Below are 17,651 nucleotides of genomic sequence, written 5' to 3' on the forward strand. Positions count from 1 at the left end.
CATCTCAGACCACAGGGAAGGGGCTGCCTTTGACTGGGACTCTCCTCAAGTGCTGGAGTCTTGCCCTTGCTTTTGCATGGTGTCCAGCTGAGCCTTTCTGGGAGGTAAAAGAAATGACCACGGATCTCTGTGCAGACACTCTTCCCAGCCCTCTGCATCCTGCCACTTCCTCTCTGGATGATGGCTTCCTACTAGGCAGGGAGGTCCCAGGATTCTGGGGAGATACAAGAGCACGGTTTAGGACCCAGCTTGCAGGGCCCACCATTTGTTTTCTGTAGCTGTCTGGCCTTGTGGTGGAGGATGCATGGCTGAGAGGTCCACGGACTGACCTCCACCTGTTTGGCTCAGCTGGATGTCAGTTCTGCAGTGGGTTTTTACCTTCAACATCTTCAGTCCCTATCACATTAGGTAAGGTGGGTAATGCTGTAGGTAATTGAGGGTCAGGTCTAGGCTGGAAGGGAACTGAAATGCCATCTGCCCTTGCTAACCACCTTCAACCAATAAGCCACATCTCCCAATAAACACAAAAGTGAAAAACGCAGTAAGCGAACAGTGCCAGCCTTTGTTTATTTGCCTTCAGTGATCTCCAGTGGGCTAAGTCTCCTTAGGTAATTTGGCCTGAACCACTGGACTGAAGGTTAAGAGATGACTTCAAGTTAGACACAGAATGGGCCAAGGCTGTGGGTAACCGAATGTGTATGTTTCTGAGGAGTAGTCCCCAAACTAACCAGAAAGTATTTTTAGGTTTTCTTCTTGTTTGGAGTTTTTGCCTTATTATTTCTCCCTTCCTTTGTTACAGACAATCAGTAGCTAAAAGTAAAGGGAGACTTACGGGCATGGACATTCTGTCTGGTTTTATGACCAAGCCCAGCTCTCTACTAGGAGTCTATTTGAGCTGATTCCAGAGTAGTCAACTGAATGGAATGGATCAGACTGTTCGAAGGAATAGAGTAGAATTATCCAGAAAATCATCCTTTAGGTCACATTTCTCCTTTTATGGGGTCAATGGGAGTTTCTGAGTGTCAGTGAAAGTCATTGTCTTTGAGACCCAGCTCCATGAAGCCTTGGAGAGCACGGATCCCATTCCAGTAGGCCTGGATTCGATTCACCTTTTCCTTTCACCCTGCTTCAGAATTGAGCTCCGGGCCTTGGGCAAGATCTCAGAAGGAGAGGAGCTGACTGTGTCCTACATCGACTTCCTCAATGTCAGTGAAGAACGCAAGAGGCAGCTGAAGAAGCAGTACTACTTTGACTGCACATGTGAACACTGCCAGAAAAAACTGAAGGATGACCTCTTCCTGGGGGTGAAAGACAATCCCAAGGTACACACAGTCCTGCTGCTGGGGTGTTTGTGTCCGTCTTCTCCAGGAGCCAGTCACAGGTGGTTTCACAGCTAATCCGTGTGCCCTGCCCATGAGCTTCCTAGGGAGCAACTGTCACCCTGGGAAGGAGGCAGGGCATGAGAGCAGAGCACCGCGGGTAGGTCCCAGCTAGGTCCTGGCACTGCCACTTGCCAGGTGTTTGAGTTTGGGGAAGTCACCCAGTTTTCTCAACAGTAAAATAGGAATGATGGCCCCACTGCAAGAGGTTGTTATAAAGATTAAAGAAGATAATGTGTGTAAAAGGAGTGGCATACGGAGTAGACACTGGAGATTTTGGTTCCTCCTCTTGCTCCTTTATGAGTTGAGTGATGTTGAGAATTTAAGGTGGTCAGATCAGATGGGCAAAGAGATTTATCATCTAGTTATCAAAAAGATATTCCTAGTCCCATGGGGATGGGCAGTGTGGAGACAGGGCTAGGTTTAGATTGGTCAACATCCTGAACTCCTGGGTAGCTGTTGCCAGTTGATGGTGAGTCTGTTGAGCAGCAGAGGAAGGCTTGCTGAGGGGAGGTCAGGAACCCAGCTGAGCTGGGAGAGAAAGCTGAGCCGCCAGGTGTCAGAGTAGCCAGTTAAAGCAACAGAGCAGAAATGAGAGTGAAGTATTTAATCACTTACTGCAATAGTGTAAGCAAGAAGCTAAAACCGAGGAAAGCACTGACTCCTCTTGTCCATTTCCTCCAGTGAAGCTGTGCTCAGAGGGAGGTTGAGGGGGATCAGCACAGGCATGGAGGCGTCTCACATGACATTCTCTTTTATAAGGACACCAGTCATATTGGGTTAGGAGCCCACTCTACTCCAGTATGATCTCACCTTAACTAATTACATCTGCAATGACCCTATTGCCAAGTAAGGTCTCATTTTGAGGTAACTTCTGGGGCTAGACTTCAACATATGAATTTTGGGAGGATACAATTTAACCCCTAACACTGTCCTGTGCTACCATTTATGAACATTAAAAGGCACACACACACACACATGCACACCCATGTGCATGCAAGCATACTCGGTTTCCATACAGGCAGAAGTAGGAGGACCAGCGATGCCTGGGGTGAAGAGATTGAGAGTCACCCCTCCTAGGCAGAGACAAAGCAGCTGGGGCCCAAGGATTAATGTCTTCTGTAGGAACGACCTCTTTTCAGAGAATCAAAGGTCTGTATTCTAGGACGTGTATATTGGATGTATGTGAGAGGCACTGAGCACTGCATCATGGGCGCTACAGAGAAGAATTTGTTATTGCACTCACCCTCACCCTGACCTTTCAGAACCTGCGGATAACATGTCTTATCTGTGAGCCAGTCAGCCTTCCCTCCTGGAGACTGGCCCTGAGTATTTGTTTCATAACTTGCTTCCGCACTACTTAATTTATTTTTTTTTATTAAGAGGCCAGACCCTCTTTTCTCTATTCTAAAATAAAACAACCATGTGATCATTTCCTTAGATTTTTTGATGTTTACCTGGCAGTTTCAATAGTTCAGTAGGCTATGTGTGGCCTTCAGTTCCCATCCCTTCACTTTAGATATGCTGTTACCAGCTGGTGACAATACACACACATCTCCAGTATGAATTGCAGAGTTGGCATTTCTCTTGATATAAAAGATTGATGATTTCTGCTTGAACCTACCTGAATTCAAGGCAAAAGCTTTCTATTATATTTTATATCAAATTGAGTTTCTCTATTAAAACAACTCAAAATAAAAATAACTCACCTATACTAACTGAGCAGAAAAAAATTGAGTATATCTTTTTAAAAGCAAATGCTTCCTCAGGTATTAAAAAAAGGCCATCATAATGTAGTAGGAAGAATACTGGAAGATGAATTATGAGGCCTGTTTACTAGTACTGGCTATGACTCTAAACATCTGAGCTTGGCCAAGTCTCTTCCTTCTGGGCCTCAGTTTCCTCATCTGTAAAATGGGGAGTTGGACTAACTTATTAACCATTTCCTCAAGCTGGACTATCTACAATGTCATCACAATCATTTCCTTTCTTTTCCCTATAATGCTGTACCCCAGCCTGATAAGCCTCCATCAGTACACCAGCCTCAAACCATCAATTGCCATCAAAATCTTTCCTAGCTCCTTAATATATGCGTATGTAAACCTATGTAGAAATAAAAACCAAATATTTTTAAAATGGGAAAATAATAGCAAAATTTATGACATTTTTCCTCAGTTGTGCCTCTGGACTGTCTTTGTTTAGGCTGCTTAGGTTTTCTTTTAGAATCATTCTTTTTTAAAATTTATTTTATTTTTTGTATTTTTGAGACGAGGTTTCACTCTGTCACCCAGGCTGGAGTGCAGTGGTGTGATCTCAGCTCACTGCAGCCTCGACTTTCTGGGCTCCAGTGATTCTCCTGCCTTAGGCTCCTGAGTAGCTGGGACCACGGTGCATGCCACCACTGCTGGCTAATTTTTGTATTATTTGTAGAGATGGGGTTTCACCATGCTGCCCAGGCTGGTCTCAAATTCCTGGCCTCAAGTGATCCGCCCGTCTCAGCCTCTTGAAGTGCTGGGATTACAGGCATGAGCTACAGTGCCTGGCAGGTTTTTCCCTTTCTCTCTCCAGCCTTTACCCATGGTTTTCAAATAGGAATGTGCCAGGCCGGGCGTGGTGGCTCACGCCTGTAATCCCAGAATTTTGGGAGGCCAAGGCAGGCAGATCATGAGGTCAGGAGTTCGATACCAGCCTGGACAATATGGTGAAACCCCATCTCTACTAAAAATAAAGAAATTAGCTGGGCATGGTGGCCCATGCCTGTAATCCCAGCTACTCGGGAGGCTGAGGCAGAAGAATCGCTTGAACCCAGAAGGCGGAGGTTGCAGTGAGCTAAGATTGTGCTACTGCATTCCAGCCTGGGCGACAGAGCGAGATTCCCTCTCAAAAAAAAAAAAAAAAAGAAGAAAAGAAAAAAATCAAATAGAAATGTGCCAATTTTTCCAGGCTTGGGAACCAACATCCTTCTTACCCCTTCTTCTTCCTCTTTGGCTCCTTTTCCTCTGGCTCCTCCCCTTTCCTCTGGCTCCTCCCCCGTTCATCTGGCCCTTCCCCCTTTCATCTGGCTCCTCCCCTTGTCCTCTGGCCCCTCCCCTTATCCTCTGGCCCCTTCCCTTATCCTCTGGCTCCTCCCCCTTTCCTATGGCTCCTCCCTTCTCCTCTGGCTCCTTCCCCAGCCCCTCAGATCCCCCAACTCCTGCTCCTTCTCCTCCGCCTCTGGCTCCTCCCTCCCTCTTCCTCCTTGTTTTCTGTAGAATTTGATGCTCCTGGTGACAGCGGCCTTTCACCGCGGGGGTTCCTTAAATCCCGTCTGCAAATCAGAATGTTCCTGCCTTTTCTCTGAAGAGTGGAGCCAAGTGGAACAGCCCCGTTTCCTTTCTCAGAGTAGATTTATCACATGTTGCACTTATTAATTAACAACCTTTCTGCCAGGTTGTTTTGGGGAATCTTGTAAGTTGCCTCTTTAAAAAAAATTGACTCACTTCCAGAGCTTCAAGTGACACTCCTCCTTACATCATCAAATTGAGCAAGACTTTGATGAACACTTAGCCAGTTGGTATTCTCTTAATCTATTCTACAAGCTGCTGATTACTCCAGAAGATTCACTAAGAATTTTGAGATTTAAAGATAATAGAATTTACAGTAGATTAGATACTAGGGGTCATAAACTATACATGATTTTGTGAGTCATTACTTGGGCAATAAGCTATGGCTGTAACTAGAAATGTAGGTTTGACAGATCGATGATACACCTCTGGTCCACCAGTCACAGAACTCTGCACAACCAGGCAAGACACGGGCTTAATTCCAATAGGGTTAGGAAAGCAGTCACACACTGAAATAACTTCTTTGGAACAAAGACATGATTTGAGTTCACAGAGGGCTGAACAGCATTCCGGGGCATAAGGCAGCAGCTGGTAGCAGGCAGGAGGGCAGCCAAAGCCAGAAATCTCAGCCAAATCAAAGGTCAAGGCAAAGGTTAAGCTAGGAGTGAGATCTGCAAGCGGAAGCTAGCGCACTGATGGGTGCATCCATTGTCAGAGTCAGGCCATGGAACAAATACAGGTAGACACATAGAATAACTAACTCCAGGGAGGCCCAGATACAGAAGGATATGGAAACAAGGATAGCCAAAATTATAGCAATAGCCAAGAGTTATACAAAAGCCAAAGTGGGTGAGGTGGGCAGAAGAACAAATATAGTACCTCTTTCCTTAGGAGAGCCTGACCCTGAAGCAAGGTGTCCTGGCCAGAGGACTCTCATACTGCAAGATGAAAACCCATGGCAGAACTGGTCCAGGACAGCTGGGGGAAGGAGGGAAGATGATCTACAGAGGGGGATACATTTTCATTGGAACAAAAGCCCATTCTGTTGTTACTTTTTGGTAGTTCACTGAGGGTGACTTCACAAAACAATGTGAACCAAATCAAAAGGAAGCTATTGAGTCTAACTCTTTAGAGTGAAAAAAATTGGACAACCAGAGAACTGGTTAAGTAAATTATCCTAGCTTCATACAGTGGAAAACTTTACATTTATTAAAATGATGATACAGATAGTTTTATATTGATATGGGAAAATGTCTACAACATACTGAGGGAAAAAATGCTATAGACAGATACGTGGTATAATTCCAGTTAGAAAAAATAGTCAATCCTATTGGCATATACACACATATATGCATGTGTGTGCACACATAGGACTGAAATTCAGCCAGTGCTTACTGGTAAAGTCATTTAGACATACCCATTGTTTAATTTAATTTAGTCTAATAATTTAATTTAATTTTCTTTTGACACAGGGTCTCACTCTGTCACTCAGGCTGTAGTGCGGTGGTGTGATCTCGGCTCACTGCAAGCTCCGCCTCCCGGGTTCAAGTGATTCTTGTGCCTCAGCCTCCCTAGTAGCTAGGACTACAGATGTGCGCCACTATACCGGGCTAATTTTTGTATTTTTAGTAGAGATGGGGTTTCACCCTGTTGTCCAGGTTGGTATCAAACCCCTGACCTCAGGTGATCTGCCCGCCTGGGCCTCCCAAAGTGCTGGGATTACAGGCGTGAACCATCGTGCTGGGCTGACATACCCATTGTTGATGGTCACTGTCTGTGCTTTGATTGGTCAGTGCTTTTTCTGTATCAGTCATTAAGTATTTTAAATATTATTTCTGTATGCATACATAGGAAAATGTTCCCCCAGATACTGACTGTAGTCATTAGGTGGGTTCTAGGGATTTCTACTTTTTTTTTTTTTACCATACTTTTTAATGTTGTTTTAATTTTCACAACTTGCATATGCCAATTTTACAGTCAGAATAAATAATCAAGTTATTTTCATTTTGGAAAAAAGTTATAAAAGATTTGCTTAAGCAAAAAAAATGTTTCAGAAAAGGACTTCTGATAGGAATAAGCATAGCATGTAAACTTCTTGTTTGGACTTTGAGAAATTTGGCTCTTTTTCTTCAAAATTATTATGTCCCTGTGGGAACTGGCTTCTTAATTATGGCACTTCGTTGCCTCAAATATCAAAACCTTGTTTTGTTTTGGTAAGATCACTAGTTTGCTTAGGCAAATGTAGTAATCCTAATGAGTCTAGATTTCACAGGAACAGCTGACAGATATTCTCCTGATATCCTTTTGGTCAAGACAAGGAAATACAGGCTGGATGCTAAGGCATTTGGAAGAGTTTGAATAATTATAATCACAAGGACCCTCCTTAATGAACTCGAAGACAAATTGGAGTATGATTTTTGGGTCAATTCCCTGGGCTCTGTCTTTAGCCCTGTGCTGGCTGGTATTTAAATCAATGACTTGGATGAAAACAAAAATGCAAGGGTGTATCTGTGGAATATGTGGTTGACTTGAAACAAAGAGGGAGAGCAGCAAATATTTTGGGTGATAGAATCCAAAATGCCAGAGAAAACGCAATAGGGATCAATGTCAGTTTCTGCCCTGGGGTTCAAAGGGCCAGGAATTTGCACAGGCTGGGATGACTGGCTGACAGCAAGGGTCTGGGACTTGGCTTAATAGAAAACACAAGTCAGAAATGTGATGAGGGAACTGGAATAGCTACAGGATCTTAGGTAGCATTTACAGGAATGAGGCATTCAGAATGAGGAAGGCATTAACCTTGCACTACATTGAATGTCAAAGATGGCAACTATTCAAAGGTGGAATGGGTTGCCTCATGAAGGCATCTCTAGCTCAATGTGTCTCTCTTTCCCAGCCCTCTCAGGAAGTGGTGAAGGAGATGATACAATTCTCCAAGGATACATTGGAAAAGATAGACAAGGCTCGTTCTGAGGGTTTGTATCATGAGGTAAGAATTCACTTGTTATAGAGGATGGGGGTAGAGAGGAGGCTGGAAATGTTCTCTAGTAAGGGAGGGAAATGGGGTGAGAATGGGCGTGGGGGCTACCAAGCGGGTTGTTTTTCTAGAAGATGTCCCTTGGTTGAGACCATGACTCTTCTTACCCCTAAACCTTTAGCATCTCTTAGGGGTGTGCTCTCAGTGACTATTTATTAACCCACTGAGACTGGGTCTGAGGGGAGCAAATGCAGCCAGACACTTGTCCCTGGGGGATCTGTGATATCTAAACCTGGTATCAGAGGTGGGGGAATGCAGATGGCAGTGGACATACTGGGAGTAAGTTGCATGCTTTCCCATAATTGAATGCATGTGCCAGCTACAGTTTTCACTCTCTCCCAACTGAGCATTCATCCTTGGCTCTTGAAGCACCAGGGATTCTCAGCTGGCTCTACACTAGAATCACCTTTGAAAAATTTTGATGCTCAGGCCCCCACTCAGGACAATTTCACCAGAATCTCTGGGCATGGGACCCTGATATTAAGATTTTTAAAGCTCTCAGGTGATTTCAATGTGTAACCAAAGGTGAGACCCACTGCCAAACACTGGCCTGTGGCGTATTTGCATTGAATTAACCTGGGCGGCTTGTTGGAAATACTGATTTCCATTCTCACACTCTAAGACGTGACTCATTCAATCTGCAACAGAAAAACGGGGACCATGAATTAGTATTTTTGTTCCCCAAGCTCGCTAAGCAACTTGAATGTTAATGCCACTAGGGCATGTTGATTTGGGAGATTAATTTCTATTCATTTCTATTTCTATTTCCCTTCTCCTCTTCCTCCTTCTTTACTAACTCATTTATTGCACATTTCTAAGCCCTTACTGGGGTGGCCAACACAAGACACTCTCCTTGCCTGGAAGGAGTTCTGTCAGGTGGGGAGACAGTCACACGAAGAAAATGTTATTGTACAACATGGAAAATCTATGTCAGAGGCATGAGGTGGGAGCTGGAGTGAGCAGGAGGGCCCCACTGGCTCCATTACCCTGGCTTCTCTCCTCTTCGTTTCTTCTCCTTCTCCATTCAGACTTGGCAGGGCTAGGTGTGGCTCTGGACGCTGCCCCCATGGGTTTAAGAGGATTGTTTTCTGGATGAATTGATTGCCAGCCATCATTTTTCCACTCCCTGCTATGCCCCCACCACCTCAGGTTGCCTCATGAACTCTGGGAAAGTCTCAGAGCAAAATTAGTTCTCACTGATTTCAAATGGAAGGAATTGTATGGCATTTCTCCCATGAGAGCAGCAAAGGAAGGAGAGAACAACGAACACCTAAAATCTAGAGACCACTGGACTTTGTAGGGTAGGGCCTAAGCCTATGTCTACACAACAGTCAGTCAGAAAAGCCTGACTCCGGGATGACTGCGGTCAGGCCCATCTTTTTCCTCACCAGGGCCAAGGTTGCATCCTTCTGGGGATGTTTCCCAGCTTCCTGGGAGCCTCCTTCTCTGCTCATCCATCTTGTACACTTCAGTAGGACATAATTATTCAAACTCACTGAGCCTAAGGACCACCCAGGGGCTTATACAAACTACACATCCAGGGTTTCTCTCCCAGATATTTGGTTTCAATTGGTCTGGGGTAGGACTTGAACATCAGTGTTTTTTTTTTTTTTCAGACGGAGTCTCGCTCTGTAGCCCAGGCTGGAGTGCAGTGGCGCGATCTCGGCTCACTGCAAGCTCCGCCTCCCGGGTTCACGCCATTCTCCCGCCTCAGCCTCCCAAGTAGCTGGGACTACAGGCACCTGCCACTGTGCCCGGCTAATTTTTTTTTTTTTTTTTTGTATTTTTAGTAGAGATGGGGTTGAGATGGGGTTTCACCACGGTCTCAATTTCCTGACCTCGTGATCCGCCCGCCTCGGCCTCCCAAAGTGCTGAGATTACAGGCGTGAGCCACCGCGCCCGTCCGGAACATCAGTGTTTTAAAAAAGCTTTCAGATGTTTCCAAAGCACAGTGAGTGGAGAATCACAGGAATGGTGGTGAAGCTGCAGCTCAACTGCTTGGTTTCAGTGCTTGATCCATTGCTCACCATCTGTGTGACTTTGGCAAAGTACTCACCCTCTCTGTGCTTCAGTTTTCTCATCTGGTAAAATGGGATTATTAGTAGTACTCATCTCAGTGTATTGTTATAAGAGATATAAATATATTTGTATATGTATATGTGTGTGTATGCATACACACACACACACACACACACACACACACACACACGTATCAGTATCTGTAGAGAATTGGTTCTAGGACTGCCACGGATACCAAAATCTTCAGATGCTCAAGTAGCTTGTATAAAATAGTGTATTTTTGCATACAACCTATGCACATCCTTCCATATACTTTAAAGCATCTCTGGATTACTTATAACACCTAATACTATGTAAATGCCATGTAAATAGTTGTTATGCTGTATTGATTTGTTTGTATTGTTTTTTGTTGTTGTATGATTCTTTCTTTCAAAATATTTTTGGCCAGGTATGGTGGCTCATGCCTGTAATCCTAGCACTTTGGGAGGCTGAGGTGGGCGGAATGCCTGAGGTCAGGAGTTGGAGACCAGCCTGGGCAACATGGTGAAACCCCGTCTCTACTAAAAATACAAAAATTAGTCAGGCTTGGTGGTGTGCACCTGTAATCCCAGCTACTCAGGAGGCTGAGGCAGGAGAATAGCTTGAAGCTAAGAGGGGGAGGTTGCAGTGAGCTGAGATTGAGCCACTGCACTTCATCCTGGGCAATGGAGTGAGACTCTTGTCTCAAAATATATATATATATATATATATTTGACCTGCAGTGGGTTGAATCCATGGATGTGGAACTTGTGCATATACAGATCTGACTGTACATATATATGTGTGTGTTTGTGTGTGTGTGTATGTATAGCTTTCATAGCTTCCTGCTACCTATTGATTTTGGAAACTCCTCTCTGTGCTCTATCTGCCACGTCTCACACCATTACCCTTCCCATTCTTACACCTTAGCCAATAGGACCACTTTGCAATTAATACCCCAAACCTGTGCTTTCCCACCTCTGTCAGCAATTGCCCCAATCTTAAAAAGAATGATTGTCTGGTATCATCATGATGGTCGCTTATGTGAATTAAGCATGTGCTCTTGTGCAATGGTAATGGGCAGGGCCTCTGTCTCACTCTAGGTTGTGAAATTATGCCGGGAGTGCCTGCAGAAGCAGGAGCCAGTGTTTGCTGACACCAACATCTACATGCTGCGGATGCTGAGCATTGTTTCGGAGGTCCTTTCCTACCTCCAGGCCTTTGAGGAGGCCTCGTTCTATGCCAGGAGGATGGTGGACGGCTATATGTAGGTGACAATTGTAGGTCTCAGATAGTCTCCTGGAAGTGTGTCTATTCCAGGGATGGCAAATAGATGGCACATTTACTGGTGCCTCTCCCTCCTATACCCACAGCAGGCGTCAGTAATCCATCATGGTTCTCTTTTTGACTGAGTCTTTTTATCATGGTGCTCCAATGGTAATGACCAATCAGAGTTTGTGCTTGAGATGAAACCTATTTGTCATCCCTGGTCTTTCCCAAATTCTCCAGCACATCTATCACTTGGGTGGCATCTTCTGCTTTTGACTTCCTTCAGGCTAACCCCAGCTTGATTTTAAGTGATTGGACCCCACCCTCCAACCTGTAATCAACACAGGCAATTCTGGGAGCTTTTATTTATTTATTTATTTATTTTTAAAAGAGCCATCAATCATCTTTGCTTAAAAATTGTAAAATTCAATTCTCTTGCCTTCCATCGGCCAACACCCTCTCTTGCTTTCTGTGTTTATGTTGTCATGCAAATTTGTGTTTCTGGCCAAATAAGTTGACACAAGTTCATTTCTTTGAGAGGATGTTAGTCATAAACAAAACGTAGATAAACTGTAGAACATGCTAAGGAAGCCCTGCAAAAGGCTGCCAACCCGGTGAAAATACAATGCTGTCTCAAAAAGGACATTGAAATTATTTTTTTCTCCCTTGACCTTCCTACCACTTTCCGGGGAGACGTCTGAGGTACTCCTGAGTGCTGTGAGCTTCCTGTACTCAAGCTCAGATAGTATGGAATCTACAGAGGCAGGCAGGCCTCCTTGAGCTGCGGTGGGCTCCACCCAGTTCGAGCTTCCGGGTGGCTTTGTTTACCTACTCAAGCCTCAGCAATGGCGGGCGCCCCACCCCCAGCCTCGCTGCCGCCTTGCAGTTTGATCTCAGACTGCTGGGCTAGCAATGAGTGAGGCTCCGTGGGTGTAGGATCCTCTGAGCCAGGCACGGGATATAATCTCCTGGGGTACCGTTTGCTAAGACTGTTGGAAAAGTGCAGTATTAGGGTGGGAGTGACTCGATTTTCCAGGTGCTGTCTGTCACCCCTTTACTTGGCTAGGAAAGGGAATTCCTTGACCCCTTGCACTTCCCCGGGTGAGGTGATGCCTTGCCCTGCTTCGGCTTACGCTCGGTGCGCTGCACCCACTGTCCTGCACCCACTGTCCGACAATCCCCAGTGAGATTAACCTGGTACCTCAGTTGAAAATGCAGAAATCATTCATCTTCCGCATCGCTGATGCTGGGAGCTGTAGACTGGAGTTGTTCCTATTTGGCCATCTTGGCTAGAGTCCCCAAGCTCAGATAGTATGATCCTTGCCCCTTTTTCTCACAAGGAGTTGGCTGGGCAGCCCAGGCCAGAGTTTCAGCTGTCACAGCCTCACTGTGTAGAATCTTTGGCAACTTGTTCCATATCTCTGTGCCTCAGTTCCCCCTTGGTGGCTACAGAAGCCTTGCAGTGCTGAGGGGAGGACAGACGGGCTTAATCAACGAGGGCATTTTATACATTATTAAATTAAGTGCAGATATAAGGGTGATTGGTATGATGTATGATTATCTGCTATGTTCCCGCAGGAAGCTCTACCACCCCAACAATGCCCAACTGGGCATGGCCGTGATGCGGGCAGGGCTGACCAACTGGCACGCTGGTAACATTGAGGTGGGGCATGGGATGATCTGCAAAGCCTATGCCATTCTCCTGGTAACACACGGACCCTCCCACCCCATCACTAAGGACTTAGAGGTAAGTAGCATCTTGAGGCTGGTGTTCCCTTCCTGGCCTGAGCTTTCTGAGGATGAGAGTGTGAGTTCAGGTGGACTCTGCTTTAGAAAAGTCCACATACTCCCAGCTAGACAGAAGGGAACTCAGAAACGCTTTAGCCCACTACCCTTGCGTGTTAGACTGTTTGTGTTATCATAAATGAATACCTGAGACTGGGTAATTTATAAAGAAAAGAGGCTTATGTTGGTTCATGGTTCTGCAGACTGTATAGGAAGTGTGGTGCTGGCATCTGCTTCTAGTGAGGGCCTCAGGAAGCTTCTAATCATGCCAGGAGGGAAAGGGAGCCAGTGTGTCACATGATGAGAGAGGGAGCAAGAGAGAGAGGCAGAGGTGCCAGGCTTTTTTCAACAAGCAGATCTGGTGTGAACTCAGAGTGAGAACTCACTCCTACCAAGTGGATGGGACTAAGCAATTCACGAGGGATCTGCTCCCATGACTCAAGCACGTCCGCCAGGCCCCACCTCCAACACTGGGGAATCACATTTCGATGTGAGATTTGGAAGGGACAAATATCCAAACCATATCACCTTGCTTCGCACATGAGGAAACTGAGGCCCAGGGAAGGAGGGTAATCTGTCCATAGTCACATAGCAAGTTAATGGCAAAGCTGAGACTTGAAGCCTGCGTCTGTTGAATCATAACACCCCAAGCCTAGACTGAGGAAGCGTGAACAATGGTGTGTGTGTGTGTCTGTGTGTGTGCACACGCACAGCCATTTATATTAGAAAGTATTCTGTGTAACATGGAGTGGAGTTAGGGATCACAGGCTCTGGAATCAGACCTCCAGGTTGAGTTCCAGCTTCACCACTTTCTGGTTGTGTGATTTTGCAAATTTTGAATGTATGGCACTCAGTCTCCTCATCAGTAAAATAGGGGGAAAGGATAGGGTTGTGATGAGTGTTCATGAGTTAATGTGTGAAATGCACTTAGTGCCTGGCAAATGGTGCTGCTGGTGTCCTTGGTGCTTTGAAAGGCTGGTTTATTTGAGAGTGATAGGGCTGTCCTCAGACAGTACAGTCTAGGGAAAGTGGACAGACTTTGGTGTTAAAAAATGTAGGATGACTATGACATTTAGGACTGATGTGGTCTCAGATATGGATGTCCTTTTACTATTCAGATCCCAGGTTTCCTCATTTATAAAATGGAAATAATATACCACCCCCTCAAAATTGGCAGGAGGACCAAGCAAGGGGCAGAAAAGCTGGGTAACTAGCTTTGTGTCTAGGGTACTGAGCCTGTCCAAGGCAGAGCCTTTGTTGATTTTACTCACGGCTGTTTCCTCAGTCTCTGAATGCCTGGCCCTTGAGAAATATTTCTTGAATGGACATGTGGGAGGATGAGGGCTCTTCTGTGTGTCACACACTGTAATCTTCCCAACCCACTGTAAGGTACGAAGCCACAAAATGGGTGAGAAAACTGATGGCTGAAGCGATTATGTCACTTGCCTGAGGTCCCACACTAGTATCTGCAGGGGCCAGAGTTCAAATCCAGGTCCCCACTGGGCAGTTCCTGAGAACAAACATTCTTTTCTGAGAAAGTTCATTCAGCTACTCTCCCAGGGTTCTGACTCCCTCTCCCTGGCAAAGTGGGCCCACGGCCAGGACATTAGGTCCTCCATGAATGAGTGTGTGTGTGTGTGTGTGTGTGTGTGTGTTCTGAGGGGGTAGAGTTGAATCTCCGTGGCTGGAAGTAATTTACCCCAAGGTATATCAGAGACCAGCATGTCCTAGGGGCTTGCTATCACTGTTTATGGTGTATCTGTGTCCTACAGGCCATGCGGGTGCAGACGGAGATGGAGTTACGCATGTTCCGCCAGAACGAATTCATGTATTACAAGATGCGCGAGGCTGCCCTGAACAACCAGCCCATGCAGGTCATGGCCGAGCCCAGCAATGAGCCAGCCCCAGCTCTGTTCCACAAGAAGCAGTGAGGACTGCCCAGTGGAGGAGGGGCAATGTGGCTGGGGAAATAGGGAGAGACTCTGGAGGTGGTGGGTCTCTGGGGAGACCCCTAATGAGGAAGTTGAGGTAATGCTTAACCTTGTTGCTGTGAGAATTCACTGCCCTGTGTTTCCCAGTGCCATTTTGGCTCAATTCAAGTCTATTCAATTCAAGTTAACTCTATCCCAGCCCAGACCAACTCCTTCTACAAATATTATTGGATGATAGGCCCTAGAACCCAATAAAGGAGCTCCAAATGTCGTTGGGTGGGGAAGCAAAATGTAGAGAAACATTTAAAGCACGCTAATAATAAATGCAATTGTAAACTATATGGAGGAGGGTGCAGAGGAGGGAATGTGTCTGGTGTGTGATGTGTGTGTGTGCAGTGGGGGTATCACAGAGAGTATGACATCTGAGTTGAGGGTGGCAGGTGCCTGGAGTCTCAGGTGGCTGCTCACCCATCTGTGCAGGTGTCTCCGGGGCTGCTGGTCTCACCTGTGGTCTGCAATAGACACGATTGGCTGAGCAGGATATGTGATGCTGTGTGGTTGGTGTGGAGTTATGAAGAAGGGGCTGTGTTTGGGCCATTTAGGCTCTACTCAGAGACCTGAAACCACTTCAGAATGGTGCATATGTGGAAAGAGCTGGCTGGGGGCCTTGCCCAAACTACCCGAGGTCTTAATTTAAAGTCTGGGGAAAAAAAATCTGGGTTCCAACTAGAATTCTAGAAATATTTCTAGAACACACAGAGAGGGAATAACTTCCTCCGTCACCCTTATCATCAAGCCTTGTGGTTCCCTGTGATTTTAGATAATGTCTGATATTTTTCTGGCTATTTGCCTAGTAGGATTTAAAAAATATTTTCAATGTGAAGCTGAGAGAGAATCTTGGAAACACACATACCTGTTGATCATGGGCCCCGCAGAATTGGCCCTAGGGGGCTTTATTTGGTTATATGTACCTGGGTGGTCTTTACTAGCTTAGACTCTATCATGGGCCCCCATGAAGCTCCATTCTCGATACTGAATAATTATTACTTCCCTTGCTGAGTTTCTTTTCTGTCATGCCCTGGGGGCTTCTGCTTTTCTCACCAGAAAGAACATTTGAATCTGGATTCTTGTACACCTGGGTTAGACCCTCTTCAGAGGTGTGGCCAATTTATCCCGATCTCCTGGAAGGCTGTTGTGATTTCCGTCTAAGAAATGAGGGTCTTGAGAATCAACCAATCCCAAGATTAGCCTGTTATCCTGTTATCTTCTGAGACCCCAAATTTCTCACCAGTGTTTTGGGAGATCCTGGAAAAGATTCCTTCAGTTTGGGGTGTCACCAAGACTTCTACACAACCCAGGACTACCATTGATCTCAGAGCTGTACCCCACATCTTGAAGTAAATCGATCCCACCAGGTCCCATGTTTGTTATCTCTGCCTAAATGTTAGCTTCTCCATCCTCACAACATGATAACCCACTGTGTCCCTCTGAGCACTACCCAGTGGCTGAAAACTCTGCAAATGGGCCACATTTTTGCAAAATACTTGTATCTGACACTTAGGTCTTGTTTGAAGATTTTCCTTTCTGGAAGGTTTTACAAGAAGACTGATAGTCTTTCAAGCCCCCACACCACAGGCTTAGGGACGGCACTTACCTTCTCGCAGGGATCTAACTGGCAAGTTCAAATTATCACTCTTTTACCTTCATATAAAATGTCTCCCCCAAACCTTTTTCCCTTCTTTGTCATTGTCATCTGCTAAGCTACTGGTCATTTCCCCATATTCATAGTCTTTTTTTCCATCCTATCTTTCTAATATTTGTTATCTTTAACAAACTGTGCTCTGTGTCTGTGCTCCTCCTTCCCTCTCAGACCATTGGAATGCGAGTCCTTCTCCCCCTTGGAATGTACTCTGGATCCCTTCCCCTCCTTTGACCCCCAGACTTTGCTCCATCTATTATTGCTTCTCCATCCTGGATCCTTGACATTTCTTACCCCACTGGCCTTCTCAAGTGCAGTCAGTAAAAATGCTGAGAACTCTTGGATCGTAATCTTCATGACTGAGTTTTTTTTAGTTGTATAGTTATCATCTGCCTTTCTTCACTTTGCATTTCTTCTTGAATCCATTGCAGATTGACTTCCACTCCCACTCCTTCACTAAAAGGGCTCTTACCAAGATCAAATCTAATGGGTACATTTTAGTTCCTATGTGATTTGGCCTTTCGATGTCAATCATCACTCCCAGCCCTTGATTTTGGTGACCTACTTCCCTGTGATGATCTTCTGGTCTGGTTTCTCAGGTTCCTTCGCTGGTCCTTTTTCTTTCCCTGCCCCTGACATATTGACATTTCCTGGAGTTGGTTTTGTCCTTGATTCATTCTCATCTCATTCTGCACACAGTGTCTGCATGAACTCAGGCAGGCCCTTCATTTAATGACCACCTTAAGGCTGATGATTCTCAAATCTGTATTCCCCGATCTTGCATTTGATCTCCAGCCCCACTCATCCTCTCGGATGTTCTGCAGGCCCAGCAAACTCATCATGTCCAAAGTGAAACTTTTTCTCTTTCCTGTCTCCTCTCCTCTGATCTGTTCTTCCTTGGAACACCACCCAAGAATGTCACCTCCTCCATCAGACTGTGAGCTCCTGGAGGGCAGGAGCTGTGTCCTTCTATTCATCTTCCTATCCCCAGAACCTTGCACAGGTCCCGCAACGTGGTAGGTGCTCAGTAAATGTGTGTTGAATAAATGAATGAATGAATGAACAAATGAATGAATTTGCTTACTTCAGGGCAAAAGAACCATGAAACTGTATTTTGAGTTTTTATGTTATAGCAGTCAGCAAATCCTATTAAATACTTTGTGTTTCCAAGCAAATAAGTGTGGCTTCTTTCTT

The 17,651-nt window shown here is 45.5% G+C and overlaps 1 protein-coding gene across 2 annotated transcripts in view; it reads left to right on the top strand.

Moving 5' to 3' along the window:
* Positions 1-17,651, top strand: part of SMYD1 (SET and MYND domain containing 1) — a 45,668-nt gene extending 28,017 nt beyond the window's left edge. For both annotated transcript variants that reach the window (XM_055242479.2, XM_055242480.2), the window contains 5 exons: positions 1,133-1,322; positions 7,596-7,688; positions 10,877-11,040; positions 12,621-12,789; positions 14,600-17,651. In XM_055242479.2, coding sequence (XP_055098454.1) covers positions 1,133-1,322; positions 7,596-7,688; positions 10,877-11,040; positions 12,621-12,789; positions 14,600-14,758 — 775 coding nt within the window. In that variant the 3' untranslated portion in view covers positions 14,759-17,651. The remainder of the gene's footprint in view (positions 1-1,132; positions 1,323-7,595; positions 7,689-10,876; positions 11,041-12,620; positions 12,790-14,599) is intronic.

Source organism: Symphalangus syndactylus, chromosome 14 (assembly GCF_028878055.3).
Source record: "Symphalangus syndactylus isolate Jambi chromosome 14, NHGRI_mSymSyn1-v2.1_pri, whole genome shotgun sequence".
NCBI lineage: Eukaryota > Metazoa > Chordata > Mammalia > Primates > Hylobatidae > Symphalangus > Symphalangus syndactylus.